Genomic DNA, 20,759 nt, shown 5'->3' on the forward strand with positions numbered 1-20,759 from the left:
TCTGTTTACGTTGGGTAAACAAGCAAGTTCATAGTTAACAAAGCAACCAGGAGTCATGAGGCAAAAAGCATAAAGATATAATAACTTGGGGATAGCCATTGTAAGTTCAGAGTCATTTGCCCCAACAGTACGTGTGTGCTGGAGGTGAGAGAAAGCTCGGGAGAGAGGGGGGAGTGTGGCGGGGGTACCTGTACCAGCCAGGGGGAGACAGGCCGGTGAACAGATTGCCAGGTGGAATCCAAGCAGCCTGTGCAGCAAGCAACAGGAGTAGGTGTCACACCTACTTGGGAGAAGCTTTTTCTCTGGAGGCAGATTCCTTGTGGAAAACCCCAGCTAACTAGCTAACGTAGCTAGCAAGTCTTTGTACACTATCTTTTCCATGTGGAAAAGGAGGTTGTTAGCTAGCTATATCTTTTCAGTTTCGGCGAATGGTCCTTTACGACTTCCTAACAAAGTTGTCCTGTGGCTGTTGTATTTTGGATATTCTGAGGATGATATCTGATGTGATCAAAGAAACAATGTTGCTGGTAAAGGATATGAGACACTGGAGTATTGCAATACGGACATGAATAATAGACTTCATATGAATATCAATTCCCTATTTATTTACTAATCGACTATATCTTGTGACTTGTTGACTGCCAGAGCCATACTGAAATTGATCAGCGAACAAACATCCACTCAATCTGCTGCCAGTCAAGTCAATGGCACAATCTCTTAACTTTAGAAACTAGAAAGATGTGAATGGGATTAAGCTAGCTAGCCAGCTAGCTAAACATACAAAATATGAAATGTAAATGGCTATAGCTAGCTAACAATCTATTGTATTTACTTTTATTTAACTAGGCAAGTCAGAACAAATTCTTACAATGATAGCCTACCAGGGAACAGTGGGCAAACTGCCTTGTTCAGGGGCAGAATGACAGATTTTTACCTTGTCAGCTCTGGGATTCGATCCAGCAACCTTATGGTTAGCCTAATGGTTAGAGCATTGGGCTACTATCTGCCAACCCAAATGTGGAGAATGTGGCTTGGTAGCTAGGTAATTTAGCCAGTTTGTCCCATTGACTTTACATGGAATTGCTAATCGATTAGCATGCATCCCACCGTGGATACTTTTGTTAGTTAAACATAACAAAATTAACACAGTATGCATGTATTAGCGTATCATGATCAAATATTGCAGTGAGGAAACATTTCACTTCAGAACAGGAGTTAATTTTCTTTCACTTCAGCTCAAAAACTTACAACATGTTTTCCAAAATAGTTTAGAATGGCAGACTGATCACATGACCAATATCTGCGCTCTGATTGGAGGATAAAAAAAAATGTCTGCTAGGTGGCACTGCCAATCAAAACTCCCCCAGAGTTTTGATTGGAGAGCCTGTAAGGCATTTCTGGAGAATGTGTTTGTTTTCTATAATTGTGTTTCGCTTTTCATGTATTGATTGATGTGTATATTTTTTTACATGCTCATCATTCTTAAAAGAGACATTGATCTCAGAATGGCTCCCTGTCAATATAAAGGTTCAATAGAAAAAGTCTCTCGGTAAATACGTTGCATTGTGGGACTAAGGAGTCTTGTTATCGGCCACCACCTCAGATATATCCTCGGGCCGGACTGACTTGACTGTTGACTCTATGTTGGTGATCCTCTGTTTGATCTTGCTCTGGCTGGATGTGAACTCAGCCATGATCTTGGCCAACTTAGTCTTGATGATTTCAATATTACTCTCCAACCTTTGGATCTTTTCCTCCATGTCCCTAGGGTCGGCACCCGCGTTAGCGACGTCCTCATCGATCATGTTGTCTTTCATCAGCATAGCCTTTCCCTTTTCTTCCAGAGCCTTCTTGGCATCGGGGTACTCAGTGAGGGACTCCATGAGATCGTCTTTCGACAGGGCGAAGAGGTCAGAGTAACCTATGCTCCTGATGTTGGCCGTTCTCCTGTTGCCAGCCTTGGAACCCTTGATGCCCAGGATACTGATCTCTCCGAAGTACGCTCCATCGCTGAGCACCACGAACTGTGTCACCCCGTCGTCTGCCACCACAGCCAGCTTCCCTTCCTTAATGATGTACATCTCTCTGCCGATGTCTCCCTTCTTACAGATGTAATCTCCTGGGGAGAACACCTGAGGCTGCAGCTTCAGCACCAACTCAATCAGAAGACCAGCCTCACAGTCCTGGAAGATACGCACCTTCTTCAGGGTGTCTAGATGGACGTTGATGGCGATCTCGGCCTTCAGCTTGTCTGGCAGGTTCTTCAGCACCTCCTTCTCATCGCAGGTCTTCTTCTCCGTCCAGAGGTAGTCGAACCACTTGATGACCCTGACCTCCAGATCCTTGGAGACCTTACGGAACTGCATGTATTGCTTGATGGAGTCGATCTTAGCCTGGAATTCCGCACGGGTTTTGTTCATGTTTGAGATCATGGCACCAACGTTACCAACGATGGTGGCGAAAATCAGCACACCGATGAGGAAGTCGACGACCACAAAGAGGTACTCAAAGTCTCTAACTGGTGGCGGGGTTTCTCCGATGGTGGTCAGGGTCAGGGTCGACCAATAGAGACAGTAGATGTACTTCCTGGCAAGGCGGCCGTGCTCAGGATGACTGATGTTTGGGTACACCCAGGTGTCGGACCCGAACCCGATGGTCTTGGAGATGGCGAAGAAGATGCAGGCGTTCCAGTGGATGATGATCAGGATGTAAAGTACCAGGTTACTGATTCGGAAAACGTTGGGGAAGCTGGTTCTGGTTTCAGTGCGGTCAAAGAACTCAAAGAGACGGTTCATCTTTGCGAGTCGGTTCAGTCGGAGCTCGGGGTAGTTTAAACCCACTTTCAGAAACAGCAGGTCTGTGGGTATCATTGAAATCATGTCCCATTTGAACTGTGGCGTTGATTTGTATTTGTCTCTAAGCTTCTTGTCGTCTTTCACAAGCAGTCCCTGTTCCAGAAAACCTGTTGAAATAATTCAAGAGAAATGAGTGATACCAAATAAGGGACAGTTCTACATTTACTGGGGTGGGGGCTAAAATAGGGGAGGGTTGTCTAACTTTACTTTTTGCTTTCGGGAGGGCTGTGCTTTTTTATTGGGCACAGGGGAGGGTAGTGAAATTTCTCCCTGGTTTAAATTCCCTCTTTTGCAGGTTTTACTATGTCATTTCTTCCATCCTAGCCAAATTGTCTCATCTGCTTGCATGCGCACCTCCCCTATAATCAAGGTGTTTTGGTACATTCCTTATGCACTGTGCTTTTTCTGCACTCTAACTTGTACTACATACCAAAGGTCAATATAGTCTACCAATCTAACTGTCTATCCTGCCTTCTATCCACCATCCATAGTGACAATAGTGGTAGGTGGATCGTTTGTACAGATCTGCAATAGGCGAACTAGCAATCATACCACACATAAAAGCATTCAAGCTGCATCAATTGTCAATATGAATCCACAAGAACCAATAGGAATAGCTGATAGGCAGAGGAGAAGCCAGGTGCATCATTGCGTATGAAAGAACAGTGAAGACAATAGGACACGCTGTTCAAAAAACTCCCCTATTGATCTTGTTAAGGAACAATACAATGATCCTGCCAAGACTAGCCTACAATACCACAAGGCAATGAATAACTGCATTATTATTTTCTAATGAGTACAACATTCTACTCTAGGCTGTAAACTGCAGTGAAAATGTCATTTGAATAATGGCGCAAAAGCCCTGTGATTTGAATGTTTCATTCCATTTGGAAAGGTTGTGGGTCTACTCTCTACTGTGTATAAGGATCAGTAGTAGGTCTACTCTGGACAGTGTATAAGGATCAGTAGTGGGTCTACTCTGGACAGTTGATAAGGATCAGTAGTGGGTCTACTCTGGACAGTTTATAAGGATCAGTAGTGGGTCTACTCTGGACAGTTGATAAGAATCAGTAGTGGGTCTACTCTGGACAGTTGATAAGGATCAGTAGTGGGTCTACTCTGGACAGTTTATAAGGATCAGTAGTGGGTCTACTCTGGACAGTTGATAAGGATCAGTAGTGGGTCTACTCTCTACAGTTTATAAGGATCAGTAGTGGGTCTACTCTGGACAGTTTATAAGGATCAGTAGTGGGTCTACTCTGGACAGTTGATAAGGATCAGTAGTGGGTCTACTCTGGACAGTTTATAAGGATCAGTAGTGGGTCTACTCTGGACAGTTGATAAGGATCAGTAGTGGGTCTACTCTGGACAGTTGATAAGGATCAGTAGTGGGTCTACTCTGGACAGTTGATAAGGATCAGTAGTGGGTCTACTCTGGACAGTTGATAAGGATCAGTAGTGGGTCTACTCTGGACAGTTGATAAGGATCGGTAGTGGGTCTACTCTGGACATTTTACAAGGATCAGTATTGGGTCTACTCTCCACAGTTAATAAGGATCAGTAGTGGGTCTACTCTCTACAGTTTATAAGGATCAGTAGTGGGTCTACTCTCCACAGTTTATAAGGATCAGTAGTGGGTCTACTCTCCACAGTTTACAAGGATCAGTATTGGGTCTACTCTCCACAGTTTACAAGGATCAGTAGTGGGTCTACTCTCTACAGTTAATAAGGATCAGTATTGGGTCTACTCTCCACAGTTGATAAGGATCAGTATTGGGTCTACTCTCTACAGTTTATAAGGATCAGTAGTGGGTCTACTCTCTACAGTTTAAAAGGATCAGTAGTGGGTCTACTCTGGACAGTTGATAAGGATCCGTAGTGGGTCTACTCTCCACAGTTTTTCAGGATCAGTAGTGGGTCTACTCTCCACAGTTTACAAGGATCAGTATTGGGTCTACTCTCCACAGTTTACAAGGATCAGTAGTGGGTCTACTCTCTACAGTTAATAAGGATCAGTATTGGGTCTACTCTCTACAGTTTATAAGGATCAGTAGTGGGTCTACTCTCTACAGTTTATAAGGATCAGTAGTGGGTCTACTCTCTACAGTTTTTCAGGATCAGTAGTGGGTCTACTCTCTACAGTGTATAAGGATCAGTAGTGGGTCTACTCTGGACAGTTTATAAGGATCAGTAGTGGGTCTACTCTGGACAGTTTACAAGGATCAGTAGTGGGTCTACACTAGACAGTTTATAAGGATCAGTATTGGGTCTACTCTGGACAGTTTACAAGGATCAGTAGTGGGTCTACTCTCTACAGTTGATAAGGATCAGTAGTGGGTCTACTCTGGACAGTTGATAAGGATCAGTAGTGGGTCTACTCTGGACAGTTGATAAGGATCAGTAGTGAGTCTACTCTGGACAGTTTATAAGGATCAGTAGTGGGTCTACACTAGACAGTTTATAAGGATCAGTAGTGAGTCTACTCTGGACAGTTTACAAGGATCAGTAGTGGGTCTACACTAGACAGTTTATAAGGATCAGTAGTGGGTCTACTCTGGACAGTTGATAAGGATCAGTAGTGGGTCTACTCTCTACAGTTTATAAGGATCAGTAGTGGGTCTACTCTGGACAGTTTATAAGGATCAGTAGTGGGTCTACTCTGGACAGTTGATAAGGATCAGTAGTGGGTCTACTCTGGACAGTTTATAAGGATCAGTAGTGGGTCTACTCTGGACAGTTGATAAGGATCAGTAGTGGGTCTACTCTGGACAGTTTATAAGGATCAGTAGTGGGTCTACTCTGGACAGTTGATAAGGATCAGTAGTGGGTCTACTCTGGACAGTTTACAAGGATCAGTAGTGGGTCTACTCTGGACAGTTGATAAGGATCAGTAGTGGGTCTACTCTGGACAGTTGATAAGGATCAGTAGTGGGTCTACTCTGGACAGTTTACAAGGATCAGTAGTGGGTCTACTCTGGACAGTTTTTCAGGATCAGTAGTGGGTCTACTCTGGACAGTTGAGTTGTTGGAGGAACAGTAGGAGGCACTCTTTCTTCTGGTCCCAACAAATATTAGGGACATTTCCCTGTGTAGGCTGTTGGGATGGCACTTATTGTTTACTCTGCTCTCATGGCTAAATTCCTAATCTTCCAGCAGTATCTGGGTCTAGCATCATGGTCACCTAATCATCCCCAGCTTACAATTGGCTCATTTATCTCCCCTGTAACTATTATGCTGTCCAGTGTCTGTGTTCTTTTGCCCATCTTAATATTTTATTTTTATTGGCCAGTCTGAGATATGGCTTTTTCTTTGCAACTCTGCCTAGAAGGCCAGCATCCCGGAGTCGCCTCTTCACTGTTGACATTGAGACTGGTGTTGTGTGGGTACTATTTAATGAAGCTGCCAGTTGAGGACTTGTGAGGCGTCTGTTTCTCAAACCAGACACACTCTAATGTACTTGTCATCGTGCTCAGTTGTGCACCGGGGCCTCCCACTCCTCTTTCTATTCTGGTTAGAGCAGGTTTGCGCTGTTCTGTGTAGGGAGTAGTACATAGCGTTGTAAGAGATCTTCAGTTTCTTGGCAACTACTCGCATGGAATAGCCTTAATTTTTTAGAACAAGAATAGACTGACAAGTTTCAGAAGAATGTCCTTTGTTTCTGGTCATTTTGAGCCTGTAATCAAACCCTCAAATTCTGATGCTCCAGATACTCAACTAGTCTGAAGAAGGACAGTTTTATGGATTTTTTAATGAGCTCAACAGTTTTCAGCTGTGCTAACATAATTGCAAAAGGGTTTTCTAATGATCAATTAGCCTTTTAAAATTATAAACTTGGATTAGCTAACACAACGTGCCATTGGAACACGGGAGTGATGGCTGTTGTTATTAATGGGCCTCTGTACGCCTATGTAGATATTCCATTAATAAAATCAGCCGTTTCTCGCTAGGTTTCTCGAACAATTTTTATGTTCTTTTAATGGACAAAGAAATGTGCTTTTCTTTCAAAAACTAGGCCATTTCAAAGTGACCCCAAACTTTTGTTATTCACATCTAAAGGAATTACCACAAAATTACCACAATCAATTTCAATAGAAAGTTAGTAAAAATAGATAAGATTCTGCAACCATGGTAAATACCATGGTAAATATTATCTATTTATGGAAAATCACACTGATGAACTCTTTGGTCCTTATCACAGTTTACCTACTTGGCGCTAAGCCAGACAAAATTAAACATGCCTATTAATATAATGGACATGAGTTAGGGGGGCTAAAATTATTAAATATTAAAGCTTTAAACCTCTCACTAAAAGCTTCCCTCATACATAAATTATACTGAAACCCAAAATGGTTCTCCAGTAGATTAAAAAAGGCTCATCCTTTAAATGGCTTTTTGCCTTCATACAGCTTCTCATTTCCAACATTTTGTTTAAAGTATCGCCCTTTCTTAAACAATACAATTTCAGTTTTATCCTCCAGAAAAGATAGAACAATTATAACAACAAATTTTATGGTTAAACTCAAATATATTGATTCATTAAAAAAAAACAATATTTATGTATTATTATTATTTTTTCATTGTATTTTATTTAGTGATTTTTTTTTTCTTTCCTTTTTTTAATTTCACCTTTATTTAACCAGGTAGGCCAGTTGAGAACACCTTTATTTAACCAGGTAGACCAGTTGAGAACACCTTTATTTAACCAGGTAGGCCAGTTGAGAACACCTTTATTTAACCAGGTAGGCCAGTTGAGAACACCTTTATTTAACCAGGTAGGCCAGTTGAGAACACCTTTATTTAACCAGGTAGGCCAGTTGAGAACACCTTTATTTAACCAGGTAGGCCAGTTGAGAACACCTTTATTTAACCAGGTAGGCTAGTTGAGAACACCTTTATTTAACCAGGTAGGCCAGTTGAGAACACGTTTATTTAACCAGGTAGGCCAGTTGAGAACACCTTTATTTAACCAGGTGGCCAGTTGAGAACAAGTTCTCATTTACAACTGTGACCTGGTCAAGATAAAGCAAAGCAGTGCGACAACAACAACAACACAGAGTTCCACATAAACAAACGTACAGTCAATAACACAATAGAAAAATATATGTACAGTGTGTGCAAATGTAGAAGAGTAGGGAGGTAAGGCAATAAATAGGCCATAGAGGCAAAATAATTACAATTTTCCTATGGAACCCTGACCTCTTCACCTGGTCGTGCTGCTGCACCAGTTTCAACTGTTATGCCTGCAGCTATGGAACCCTGAGCTGTTCACCTGGACTTGCTGCTGCTCCAATTTCAACTGTTCTGCCTGCGGCTATGGAACCCTGAGCTGTTCACCTGGACTTGCTGCTGCTCCAGTTTCAACTGTTCTGCCTGCGGCTATGGAACCCTGAGCTGTTCACCTGGACTTGCTGCTGCTCCAGTTTCAACTGTTCTGCCTGCGGCTATGGAACCCTGACCTGTTCACCGGACGTACTACCTTGTCCCTGATCTGCTGTCTCCAACTCTGAATGCTGCTGAGGTGCTGACCTGTTGCACCCTCTACAACCACTGTGATTATTATTATTTGACCCTGCAGGTCATCTATGAACGTTTAAACATCTTGGCCATGTTCTGTTATAATCTCCACCTGGCACAGCCAGAAGAGGACTGGCCACCCCTCATAGCCTGGTTCCTCTCTAGGTTTCATCCTAGGTTCTGGCCTTTCTAGGGAGTTTTTCCTAGCCACCGTGCTTCTTCTTGCTGTGTGGGGTTTTAGGCTGGGTATCTGTGTAGCACTTTGTGACATCGGCTGATGTAAAAAGGGCTTTATAAATTAATGTGATTGAATTTGATTGATATAATCTGTCCTGTTTTCTAGTCTTTACCTATACAATGAATTCGGAAAGTATTCAGACCCCTTGACTTTTTCCACATTTTGTTACGTCACAGCCTTATTTTAAAATGGATTAAAACAAATAATCATCTCCCTCATCAATCTACACAAAATACCCCATAATGACATCACAATACCCCATAATGACATCACAATACCCCATAATGATAAAGCAAAAACGGGTTTTTAGAAAATGTACCTTTTACTCAGTACTTTGTTGAAGCACCTTTGGCAGCGATTACAGCCTTGAGTCTTCTTGGGTATGACGCTAAAAGTTTGGCACACCTGTATTTGGGGAGTTTCTCCCATTCTTCTCTGCAGATCCTCTCAAGCTCTGTCGGTTTGGATGTGGAGCGTCACTGCACAGCTATTTTCAGTTTTCTCCAGAGATGGTCGATCGGGTTCAAGTCCGGGCTCTGGCTGGGCCACTCGAGGACATTCAGAAACACATCCTGAAGCCATTCCTGCATTGTCTTGGCTGTGTGCTTAGGGTCGTTGTCCTGTTGGAACGTGAACCTTCGCCCGTGTCTGAGGTCCTGAGCGCTCTGGAGCAGGTTTTCATCAAGGATCTCTTTTTACTTTGCTCCGTTCATCTTTTCCTCGACTCTGACTAGTCTCCCAGTCCTTGCCGCTGAAAAACAACCCCACAGCATGTGCAGTCTCCACCATGCTTCATCATAGGGATGGTACCAGGCTTCCTCCAGACGTGATGCTTGGCATTCAGGCCAAAGAGTTCAATCTTGGTTTCATCAGACCAGAGAATCTTGTTTCTCATGGTCTGAGAGTCCTTTAGGTGCCTTTTGGCAAACTCCAAGCTTCCGTCCAGCCACTCTACCATAAAGGCCTGATTGGTAGAGTGCTGCAGAGATGGGAAAACCTTCCAGAAGGACAACCATCTCCACAGAGGAACTCTGGAGCGCACTTAAAGTGACCATCGGGTTCTTGGTCACCTCCCTGAACAAGACCCTTCTCCCCCGATTGCTCGGTTTGGCTGGGCGGCCAGCTCTCGAAAGAGTCTTGGTGGTTCCAAACTTCTTCCATTTAAGAATGATGGAGGCCACTTTGTTCTTGGGAACCTTCAATGCTGCAGAATGGTTCTGTCTCTGAGCTCTACGAACAATTCTTACGACCTCATGGTTTACTTTTTGCTGTGACAGGCAATTTCAACTCTGGGGACCTTATATAGACAGGTGTGTGCCTTTCCAAATCACGTTCAATCAATTGAATTTACCACAGGTGGACTCCAATCAAGTTGTAGAAACATCTGAAGGATGATCAATGGAAACAGGATGTACCTGAGCTCAATTTAGAGTCTCATAACAAAAGGGTCTGAATGCTTATGTTAAGGTATTTATTTTTTTGTTTTTTTCCAAATATGCAAAATTACCTCATACCCTGCACATTGACTCGGTACTGGTACCCCGTGTATATAGCCAAGTTATTGTTACTCATTTTCTATTCATTCCTCATATTATTATTTTTCTATTATTGTGTATTCTTGGGAAGGGCCCGTAAGTAAGCATTTCACTGTTAGTCTACACCTGTTGTTTACCAAGCATGTGACAAATAAAACACAAATAACATTTTTCAGTGCCATGCCTCTCTTCCTTTACAAATCACAATTGATCAAATACAGTTGAAGAACCTCAGCTGTTCTAGACCTGACAATGTGTCTGAGTAGTAGAACCTCACCTGTTCTAGAATTAGTCTGAGTAGCAGAACCTCACCTGTTCTGAATCTGACGATGTGTCTGAGTAGTAGAACCATAAAACCTAATCTATTCTAGAATGTGTATGGGTAGTAGAACCTCACATGTTCAAGAATGAGTCTGAGTAGTAGAACCTCATATGTTCTAGAATGTGTCTGAGTCATAGAACCATAGAACCTCACCTGTTCTAGAATGTTTGAGTAGTAGAACCACAGAACCTCACCTGTTCTAGAATGTTTGAGTAGTAGAACCATAGAACCTCACCTGTTCTAGAATGTTTGAGTAGAAGAACCACAGAACCTCACCTGTTCTATAATGTTTGAGTAGTAGAACCACACCTGTTCTGGAATGTTTGAGTAGTGGAAACATAGAACCTCACCTGTTCTAGCCCTGACGAATGTGTCTGTGTAGTAGATGAAGTCTGAGGTGTAGTCCAGGACAATCCACAGAGTTATGTACGTGCTCTGGAGTTCATTAAAACATGCCCTGTGGGATGACAAATAGTCAACAACCAATGTACAACATTAAACACAACAAACATTCAAAAGAAAGACAACCAACATTCAGCAACAAAAATATATGAGCTTAAATGAAGAAGTGAACTGTACTCTATGAGAACAGACCTGGTCACTAGCATCATCAGGTTGTAGAAGCATGGTGCTGCGATGATGGTTAGCCATCTGTAGTATCTGTCTGCTGATGGGTCCATGATCCAAATCTCTTTCCTGAAACATGACTTCGGATTCATTTTTAAGCAAGCTTTTAAAAATATTTTTTACAGATTGTTCAGTCATCACAAAAGGGCTAGTATTTAATTATGATCAAGTAACAAAATGACCACCATCTATCATATACTGTTCATTACAATGAACACATTGTTCATGTGTGTTTTGACATTGTAAAATCAATGGCCACAATGGTGACAAAACCCTGGACTTGGTAGTACAAAGGTTACCCTTTTCTACTGCGTGTGTTCTTACCGACACTCACATAGTGTTACTCTCCCACCCATCCAACCAGAATAGAGCTATTTTTCATGTTAATGTAGCATGATGCCAGGTGTGCCTTGTCCTTCACATCTTGGGGCAGACTACCTCATGGACTACCATGATACTTACGGGAGCTCCACCTTGTCCTTCACATCTTGGGGCAGACTACCTCATGGACTACCATGATACTTACGAGGTCTATTTTCCGGGCCTCCTGACCCTCTGACAAAAATCAAACTGCGGCTCGCTTGGAGTAAGAAGTCATGAATGTATTTATGTGAAATGGCTTGGTTCGCCGTGTATCTCTCTCGGAACCGGGCCGCCTTAGAAAGAGGGTTGGGCCTGTTCGCGGCGCGCTTGGAGTAAGAAGTCATGAATGTATTTATGTGAAATGGCTTGGTTCGCCGTGTATCTTTCTCGGAACCGGGCCGCCTTAGAAAGAGGGTTGGGCCTGTTCGCGGCGCGCTTGGAAGGCTCTGATTGGTTCCAGCAAGTCTTCTACTGTTGTTCTTCTCTGCAGTTGTCCGGTATCAGTGACTTGTTGCGTTGTCCTGAACAGAACTACAGAGTTTATTCTCCTACAATTCGCTCTGGAAGATGCTACTTTGAAGATATGCTAGCCAGCCGTGTCGATGGTTCCCAGTGGGGTGATGAGAGTAGTGTAATACGATGGTTTGAACAGAGTAGTAGAATTAAATTCACTTTCGAAGATACTTTACTTAGGACATCTAATCAGCCATGCCAGTGATTGTCCGGGAGATGTGTTTATCGTCTCTACCTCGTGTTGAGATTCAGAGTTCAAACCACTTTAAATGTAAAGCTGCAGCTCTACATCTGTCTGGTCTGATGTGTTACATTTTGACCCATCCTTTTATACAGTTTGTTCAAATGGGCTGACACACTCTCTGACCTCACTCAGGGGCGTGACTTGTCACTGTGCAAAGTCTATGTAAACAAATGTATTTTATAGTTTGTCAAATCACATCCCTCTCTTAACAAAAACACTTTCATAATTGTTCATATTTCATGCACAACGCATAGGATGGACACTTCTTACATGTAGTGTGTATACTTTCCAAGTTACAGTATTTATTTTATAACATTTTTAATGACATCACAAAATAACAATGAAAATGACATTAGTGTTCTTTAGATCACCTCTGACCATTCCCCACGTTCTGTTAGAAATATTGTTCCAGTATTCACTTTAGAATCTGTTAAGAGTTTCGACGGGAAAAAGTATTTTGAAACAAAGCACATTCCTTTGGTGAATTTGGAGAGGGATACCTGAATCTTCTGTTTGATTTACAACAGGGCGTGAGTTGTTAGCCCCCACCAGATCCCTCCTCCCCCCTCTGCAGGTGAGAGGGGGTCTGGTTGAAGTCCTTCATTGCAAACCTGACCTGACCTATCTGGATCCTCACAGGACAGTCATGACACTGGAGAGACCTGAAAAAATCTGTGCAGCGACGCTCCCCATCGAACCTGACAGAGATTGAGAGGATCTGCAAATAAGGGTGTGCCAAGCTTGAAGCAGCATACCAAAGAAGACTCGAGGTTGTAATCACTGCCAAAGGTGCTTCAACAAAGTACTGAGTAAAGGGTCTGAATACTCATGTTAATGTGAAATTTGCAAACATTTCTAAAAACCTGTTTTTGCTTTATCATTATGGGGTATTGTGATGTCATTATGGGGTATTGTGTGTAGGTTGATGGGGAAATAAAACAATTTAATTAATTTTAGAACTAGGCTGTAACGTAACAAAATGTGTAAAAGTCAAGGGGTCTGAATACTTTCCGAATGCACTGTATATGTGTAATTGATAGATGCGCACGCACACATGCGCACGCACACACTTAAAAATATTAACATGTAGTGTATGTAAATTGTAAAGCATTTTGTCTCTAATGTCTTTTTCGTTATGTGTCGGACCACAGTAAGACTAGCTGTTGCCATTGGCATCGACTAATGGGGATCCTAATAAATCCAAATCAAACTGTTGCCACAAAGTTAGATGCACAGAATCGCCTAGAATGTCATTGTATGCTGTAGCGTTAAGATTTCCCTTCACTGGAACTAAGGGGCCCGACCCATGAAAAACAGCCCCAGAACATTAGCCCTCCTTCACCAAACTTTACAGTTGGCACAATGCATTGGGGCCGGTAGCGTTCTCCTGGCATTCGCCAAACCCAGATTAGTCCGTCGGACTGCCAGATGGTGAAGCGTGATTCATCACTGCAGAGAATGCGTTTCCACTGCTCCAGAGTCTAATGGCGGCGAGCTTTACACAACTCCAGCCAATGCTTGGCATTGCACATGCTAATCTTAGGCTTGTGTGCGGCTACTTGGCCATGGAAACCCATTTCATGAAGCTACATATGAACAGTTCTTGTGCTGACGTTGCTTCCAGAGGCATTTTTGGAACTCGGTATTGTATGTTGCAACCGATAGACAGATGCGATACACGCTTCAGTACTCGGTGGTCCTGTTCTGTGAGCCTGTGTGGCCTACCACTTTGTGGCTGAGCCGTTGTTGCTCCTAGATGTTTTCACTTCACAATAACAGCACTTACAGTTGACCGGGACAGCTCTAGCAGGGCAGAAATTTGACAAACTGACTTGTTGGAAAGGTGGCATCTTATGATGGTGCCACATAGAAAGCCACTGAGCTCCTCAGGAAGGCCATTCCAAAGCCAATGTTTACCTATGGAGATTGCATGGCTGTGTGATTGATTTTATACACCTGTCAGCCAAATCCACTCATTGGAAGGGGTGTCCATATACAGTACTTTGTATATGTAGTGTATATATTGGTCATGTAGTGTATATATTGGTCATGTAGTGTATATATTGGTCATGTAGTGTATATATTGGTCATGTAGTGTATATATTGGTCATGTAGTGTATATATTGGTCATGTAGTGTATATATTGGTCATGTAGTGTATAGATTGGTCATGTAGTGTATATATTGGTCATGTAGTGTATATATTGGTCATGTAGTGTATATATTGGTCATGTAGTGTATATTTTGGTCATGTAGTGTATATATTGGTCATGTAGTGTATATATTGGTCATGTAGTGTATAGATTGGTCATGTAGTGTATATATTGGTCATGTAGTGTATATATTGGTCATGTAGTGTATATATTGGTCATGTAGTGTATATATTGGTCATGTAGTGTATATATTGGTCATGTAGTGTATATATTGGTCATGTAGTGTATATATTGGTCATGTAATGTCTGCTGAAATATGGAAGTGCAGGATATTCAACAGCCCTGCAGGTGGCAGAACCCCTCCTGTTTATGTTCACCATACAGTTCACTCCTCATGAGTCTAATGTAATATTTACGTAAATATGAAACAGTATAGTTCAACCGTTCACTGCATGTTGAATAAGGAGTATTAGTTTTATTCTTAATGTAATCCTATTGTTCTTTCTACTCTTAGATGTATATATTTCAGATACGCTATATAGAACTATATACAGTGCCTTGCGAAAGTATTCGGCCCCCTTGAACTTTGCGACCTTTTGCCACATTTCAGGCTTCAAACATAAAGATATAAAACTGTATTTTTTTGTGAAGAATCAACAACAAGTGGGACACAATCATGAAGTGGAACGACATTTATTGGATATTTCAAACTTTTTTAACAAATCAAAAACTGAAAAATTGGGCGTGCAAAATTATTCAGCCCCCTTAAGTTAATACTTTGTAACGCCACCTTTTGCTGCGATTACAGCTGTAAGTCGCTTGGGGTATGTCTCTATCAGTTTTGCACATCGAGAGACTGAAATCTTTTCCCATTCCTCCTTGCAAAACAGCTCGAGCTCAGTGAGGTTGGATGGAGAGCATTTGTGAACAGCAGTTTTCAGTTCTTTCCACAGATTCTCGATTGGATTCAGGTCTGGACTTTGACTTGGCCATTCTAACACCTGGATATGTTTATTTTTGAACCATTCCATTGTAGATTTTGCTTTATGTTTTGGATCATTGTCTTGTTGGAAGACAAATCTCCGTCCCAGTCTCAGGTCTTTTGCAGACTCCATCAGGTTCTTCCAGAATGGTCCTGTATTTGGCTCCATCCATCTTCCCATCAATTTGAACCATCTTCCCTGTCCCTGCTGAAGAAAAGCAGGCCCAAACCATGATGCTGCCACCACCATGTTTGACAGTGGGGATGGTGTGTTCAGCTGTGTTGCTTTTACGCCAAACATAACGTTTTGCATTGTTGCCAAAAAGTTAAATTTTGGTTTCATCTGACCAGAGCACCTTCTTCCACATGTTTGGTGTGTCTCCCAGGTGGCTTGTGGCAAACTTTAAACAACACTTTTTATGGATATCTTTAAGAAATGGCATTCTTCTCGCCACTCTTCCATAAAGGCCAGATTTGTGCAATATACGACTGATTGTTGTCCTATGGACAGAGTCTCCCACCTCAGCTGTAGATCTCTGCAGTTCATCCAGAGTGATCATGGGCCTCTTGGCTGCATCTCTGATCAGTCTTCTCCTTGTATAAGCTGAAAGTTTAGAGGGACGGCCAGGTCTTGGTAGATTTGCAGTGGTCTGATACTCCTTCCATTTCAATATTATCGCTTGCACAGTGCTCCTTGGGATGTTTAAAGCTTGGGAAATCTTTTTGTATCCAAATCCGGCTTTAAACTTCTTCACAACATTATCTCGGACCTGCCTGGTGTGTTCCTTGTTCTTCATGATGCTCTCTGCGCTTTTAACGGTCCTCTGAGACTATCACAGTGCAGGTGCATTTATACGGAGACTTGATTACACACAGGTGGATTGTATTTATCATCATTAGTCATTTAGGTCAACATTGGATCATTCAGAGATCCTCACTGAACTTCTGGAGAGAGTTTGCTGCACTGAAAGTAAAGGGGCTGAATAATTTTGCACGCCACATTTTCAGTTTTTGATTTGTTAAAAAAGTTTGGAATATCCAATAAATGTCGTTCCACTTCAAGATTGTGTCCCACTTGTTGTTGATTCTTCACAAAAAAATACAGTTTTATATCTTTATGTTTGAAGCCTGAAATGTGGCAAAAGGTCGCAAAGTTCAAGGGGGCCGAATACTTTCGCAAGGCACTGTATAACCAGTATAATCACCATCAGTACTGTCCATAATGCATTCTAAATATGGAATTCTTTATAGTTTACCATTACCTCATACTATATGTGGTCCATACAATCCTAAACAGGTTCTCTCAAATAATAATGTGTCTTATCATTCTAAAGCTGCTATGATACTAAAATCCAACTGGAGCAAATACATACCAAGGCTACTATTGACAGAGCAGAGGGTCTTACGATCCATAGTCATACATATATATATTTGTTATTATTATTTTACAATGACGGCCTAAACCGGCCAAACCCGGACGACACTGGGCCAATTGTGTGCGCCGCCCTATGGGACTCCTAATCACGGCCGGTTGTGATACAGCCTGGAATCAAACCAGGGTCTGTAGTGACACTTCTAACACTGAGATGCAGTGCCTTAGACCGCTCCCCGAGTGCTTATCTTCAATCGAAGTCGGAAGTTTACAAATATTTGGCAAATATTATTATTGCTATAATGAAGGTGATTGAGGGGAAGGTACAGTTGAAGTCAGATTACATACACTTAGGTTGGAGTCATTACATCTCGTTTTTCAACCACTACACAAATATCTTGTTAACAAACTATAGTTTTGGCAAGTCGGTTAGGCAAGTCTACTTTGTGCATGACACAAGTAATTTTTCCAACAATTGTTTATAGACCGATTATTTCACTTATAATTGACTGTATCAGAGGTTTACATACACTAAGTTGACTGCTTTTAAACAGCTTGGAAAATTCCAGATAATGATGTCATGGCTTTAGAAGCTTCTGATAGGCTAATTGACATAATTTGAGTCAATTGGAGGTGTACCTGTGGATGTATTTAAAGGCCTACCTTCAAACTCAGTGTCTCTTTGCTTGGCATCATGGGAAAATCAAAAGAAATCAGCCAAGACCTCAGAAAAAAATTGTAGACCTCCACAAGTCTGGTTGATCCTTGGGAGCAATTTCCAAATGCCTGAAGGTACCACATTCATCTGTACAAACAACAATATGCAAGTGTAAACACCATGGGACCACACAGCTGTCATACCGCTCAGGAAGGAGATGCGTTCTGTCTCCTAGAGATGAACGTACTTTGGTGCGAAAAGTGCAAATCAATCCCAGAACAACAGCAAAGGACCTTGTGAAAATGCTGGAGGAAACAGGTACAAAAGTATCTATCCACAGTAAAACGAGTCCTATATCGACATAACCTGAAAGGCCGCTCAACAAGGAAGAAGCCACTGCTCCAAAACCGCCATAAACATGCCAGACTACGGTTTGCAACTGCACATAGGGACAAAGATCGTACTTTTTTGAGAAATGTTCTCTGGTCTGATGAAACAAAAATAGAACTGTTTGGCCATAATGACCATCCTTATGTTTGGAGGAAAAGGGGGAGGCTTGCAAGCCGAAGAACACCATCCCCCCGTGAAGCATGGGCCTAGCACGAGTCGAGTTCCAGGCTCACTGGTGCTTGCTTCTGGACAGAGACGTTAGCCAGGGGGGTAGCCACTCGGATAAAAGCTAGCTAGCTGCAATGATTCGGGTGAAAAGGTTCAGAGCTTGAGGTAGGAAACAGGAGATGGAGAAAGAGCAGTCCGGTATGCTCTGGGTTGAAACGTTCTGTGCAGACTGGCAGGAGTTGATCAGGCTAAGGTTAGCTGATTACCGCTAGCAGTGGCTAACTGACTATTAGCTAGCAGCTAGTTAGCTGGCTAGCCTCTGTTGGGGGTTCCGGTTCTAAAGTATGAAAAATACCAGATCCGTACCACATTGGGTGAGGCGGGTTGCAGGAGATTGTTGAAACTGAAGTAAAAAATAAAAAATAATAATAATATTCAGAATTCCAGTGTCCAGTATAAACTAGTATCGGAGGCTACTTCCTACTTTCTACTTTCTCTCTATAGAGCTACTTCTATTCTAGTTCCACTTACTCATCTTCACAGGTATATTAAAGGATATTCCAAGTTAGAACTTTTCAGTTTGTTTTCATTGAACCGTTTTTTGTACAGGTTAGACCCGCTGAGATCAGAACATCTCTTTTGAAAGAAGACAACGTTTTTCATTGAGCATAGAGTGGCAAACTTCTGTGAATTTTCCCCAAATTTCCCGTAAATAACGGTTTGGGTTCCAAGACTCCTAGAATAAGCAGGAAGTCCAGAATTCCTCCAATCGGGATTTCTGCAAAAATCAGGGAATTTTGAAAACATTTAGGAAATTTTGCAACCCCAGTTGACCATCCCCATCTCTAGTCCAGACTTACTTCCTCTTGCGGACTCTGTCGGGGTATCCCAGTGACTGTGCGTTGCTCTCTCTGCTGGAGGCCTCTTTGAGCTCAGGGCCCCTGAAGCGTTCCAGAAAGGAGTCTGGTCTCTCCACCTCGTGGTGCATCTTGTGAGAGGCCCAGGTCCGCAGCATGAACAGGAAGTGAGAGAGCCTAGACGATCAGAGAAAACAACACACAGGTTGTGACCAAGAGAATCAGGAGCGGATGACTTTGCATGATGTGAAACTGACAATGGACAAGCAACAAGTGACGATGGACAAGCAACAAGTGACAAGCAACAAGTGACAATGGACTGAATGTTATGGGTGAGATGGTGCAATGCTGTGAGGTGGGATATACCTGGCCAGGGCTCCTGACCCTGTAAAGGAATCTCTGTGAGACTCTGTGTGTCGGCTAGTTAACACAGAGACAGCACCCTGAACCTCTGACAATGTGTCTTCACACTCTGAGTTGGCTCTGAGAGAGAGAGAGAGAGAGAGAGAGAATCCACAAGGACGCTGTGAGAGTCTCAATCCACAAGGACGCTGACAACAGACAGCTGACATTGGATTGAGACAGCCTGTTTGTTCCTAGCCTGACTGTAGCTAGATCGTTGGATTGAGACAGCCTGTTTGTTCCTAGCCTGACTGTAGCTAGATCGTTGGATTGAGACAGCCTGTTTGTTCCTAGCCTGACTGTAACTAGATCATTGGATTGGGACAGCCTGTTTGTTCCTAGCCTGACTGTAACTAGATCATTGGATTGGGACAGCCTGTTTGTTCCTAGCCTGACTGTAACTAGATCATTGGATTGGGACAGCCTGTTTGTTCCTAGCCTGACTGTAACTAGATCATTGGATTGGGACAGCCTGTTTGTTCCTAGCCTGACTGTAGCTAGATAATTGGATTGGGACAGCCTGTTTGTTCCTAGCCTGACTGTAGCTAGATCATTGGATTGGGACAGCCTGTTTGTTCCTAGCCTGACTGTAGCTAGATCATTGGATTGAGACAGCCCGTTTGTTCCTAGCCTGACTGTAGCTAGATCATTGGATTGGGAAAGCCTGTTTGTTCCTAGCCTGACTGTAGCTAGATCATTGGATTGGGACAGCCTGTTTGTTCCTAGCCTGACTGTAGCTAGATCATTGGATTGAGACAGCCCGTTTGTTCCTAGCCTGACTGTAGCTAGATCATTGGATTGGGAAAGCCTGTTTGTTCCTAGCCTGACTGTAGCTAGATCATTGGATTGGGACAGCCTGTTTGTTCCTAGCCTGACTGTAGCTAGATCATTGGATTGAGACAGTCCGTTTGTTCCTAGCCTGACTGTAGCTAGATCATTGGATTGGGGCAGCCTGTGTGTTCCTAGCCTGACTGTAGATAGATCATTGGATTGGGGCAGCCTGTGTGTTCCTAGCCTGAATGCCTATCTGTTTGTGCTATCATGCCAAATCCGTGTTACTCGTTGTCAAAGCCAGACAATAAACAATGGAGTCTTGACTTGTCACCTGGAGGTTCCGTTGTCGATGGAGTCCAGGTCATCATCGGACGTGCTGAGAAGCGGCTGTTGCCTGGTCGTTGCCGGGTAGGACTGGTCTGTGCAGATCTTTGCCATGTTGACTTCTCAGGTCTTGCTGGCCAGGGGACTCCACACTCTGAAAAATAAAACACTGTAAGAGGTCAGAGGTTAGTCAATCAGTGATCAGGATATTGGCCCTTAAAAAGATGCATAGGCATATTCCAACCAGGATTTCTGGATGACCTGGATGTTTTGGAAAAGTAACCCCTAGTTTTGAAACCTTAACCCTGCGTCTGAATGTAACGGACAGCTAGGCATTTATCTCTTATGTCTGTGAATGGTTCCATTCATTCATCAGTCTTTCAATGGTCTGTTCTATAAATCCCATGAGACTAAAATATCAAGGACAAGCAGTGCGTCTGTCTATACAGAAGCTGCTAGTTGTAATGAA

At 42.7% G+C, this 20,759-nt stretch overlaps 1 protein-coding gene across 3 annotated transcripts; it reads right to left on the bottom strand.

Annotated features, from left to right (window-relative positions):
• Positions 1-943: 943 nt before the first annotated feature.
• cnga3a (cyclic nucleotide gated channel subunit alpha 3a) lies at positions 944-20,473 on the bottom strand. Of its 3 annotated transcripts, XM_036976517.1 has the most exons (7): positions 20,298-20,473; positions 19,157-19,273; positions 18,794-18,967; positions 11,614-11,622; positions 11,059-11,160; positions 10,815-10,921; positions 944-2,962 (listed from the first exon to the last, which is right to left on the bottom strand). In XM_036976517.1, the coding sequence occupies exons 1-7, from the start codon at positions 20,402-20,404 to the stop codon at positions 1,572-1,574; spliced, it is 2,007 nt and encodes a 668-aa protein (XP_036832412.1). In that variant the 5' UTR covers positions 20,405-20,473; the 3' UTR covers positions 944-1,571.
• Between the last annotated feature and the right edge of the window lie 286 nt (positions 20,474-20,759).

Source organism: Oncorhynchus mykiss, chromosome 5 (assembly GCF_013265735.2).
Source record: "Oncorhynchus mykiss isolate Arlee chromosome 5, USDA_OmykA_1.1, whole genome shotgun sequence".
In the NCBI taxonomy this organism is placed as follows: Eukaryota; Metazoa; Chordata; class Actinopteri; order Salmoniformes; family Salmonidae; genus Oncorhynchus; species Oncorhynchus mykiss.

Excerpts from the sequence above, each read along its gene's own strand:
- cnga3a (XM_036976517.1), bottom strand. The coding sequence starts at position 20,404 with ATGGCAAAGATCTGCACAGACCAGTCCTACCCGGCAACGACCAGGCAA. Across the intron at positions 19,274-20,297 it reads ATCGACAACGGAACCTCCAG|AGCCAACTCAGAGTGTGAAG; the intron begins GTGACAAGTCAA and ends TCTCTCTCTCAG. Across the intron at positions 18,968-19,156 it reads GGGTCAGGAGCCCTGGCCAG|GCTCTCTCACTTCCTGTTCA; the intron begins GTATATCCCACC and ends CTGATCGTCTAG.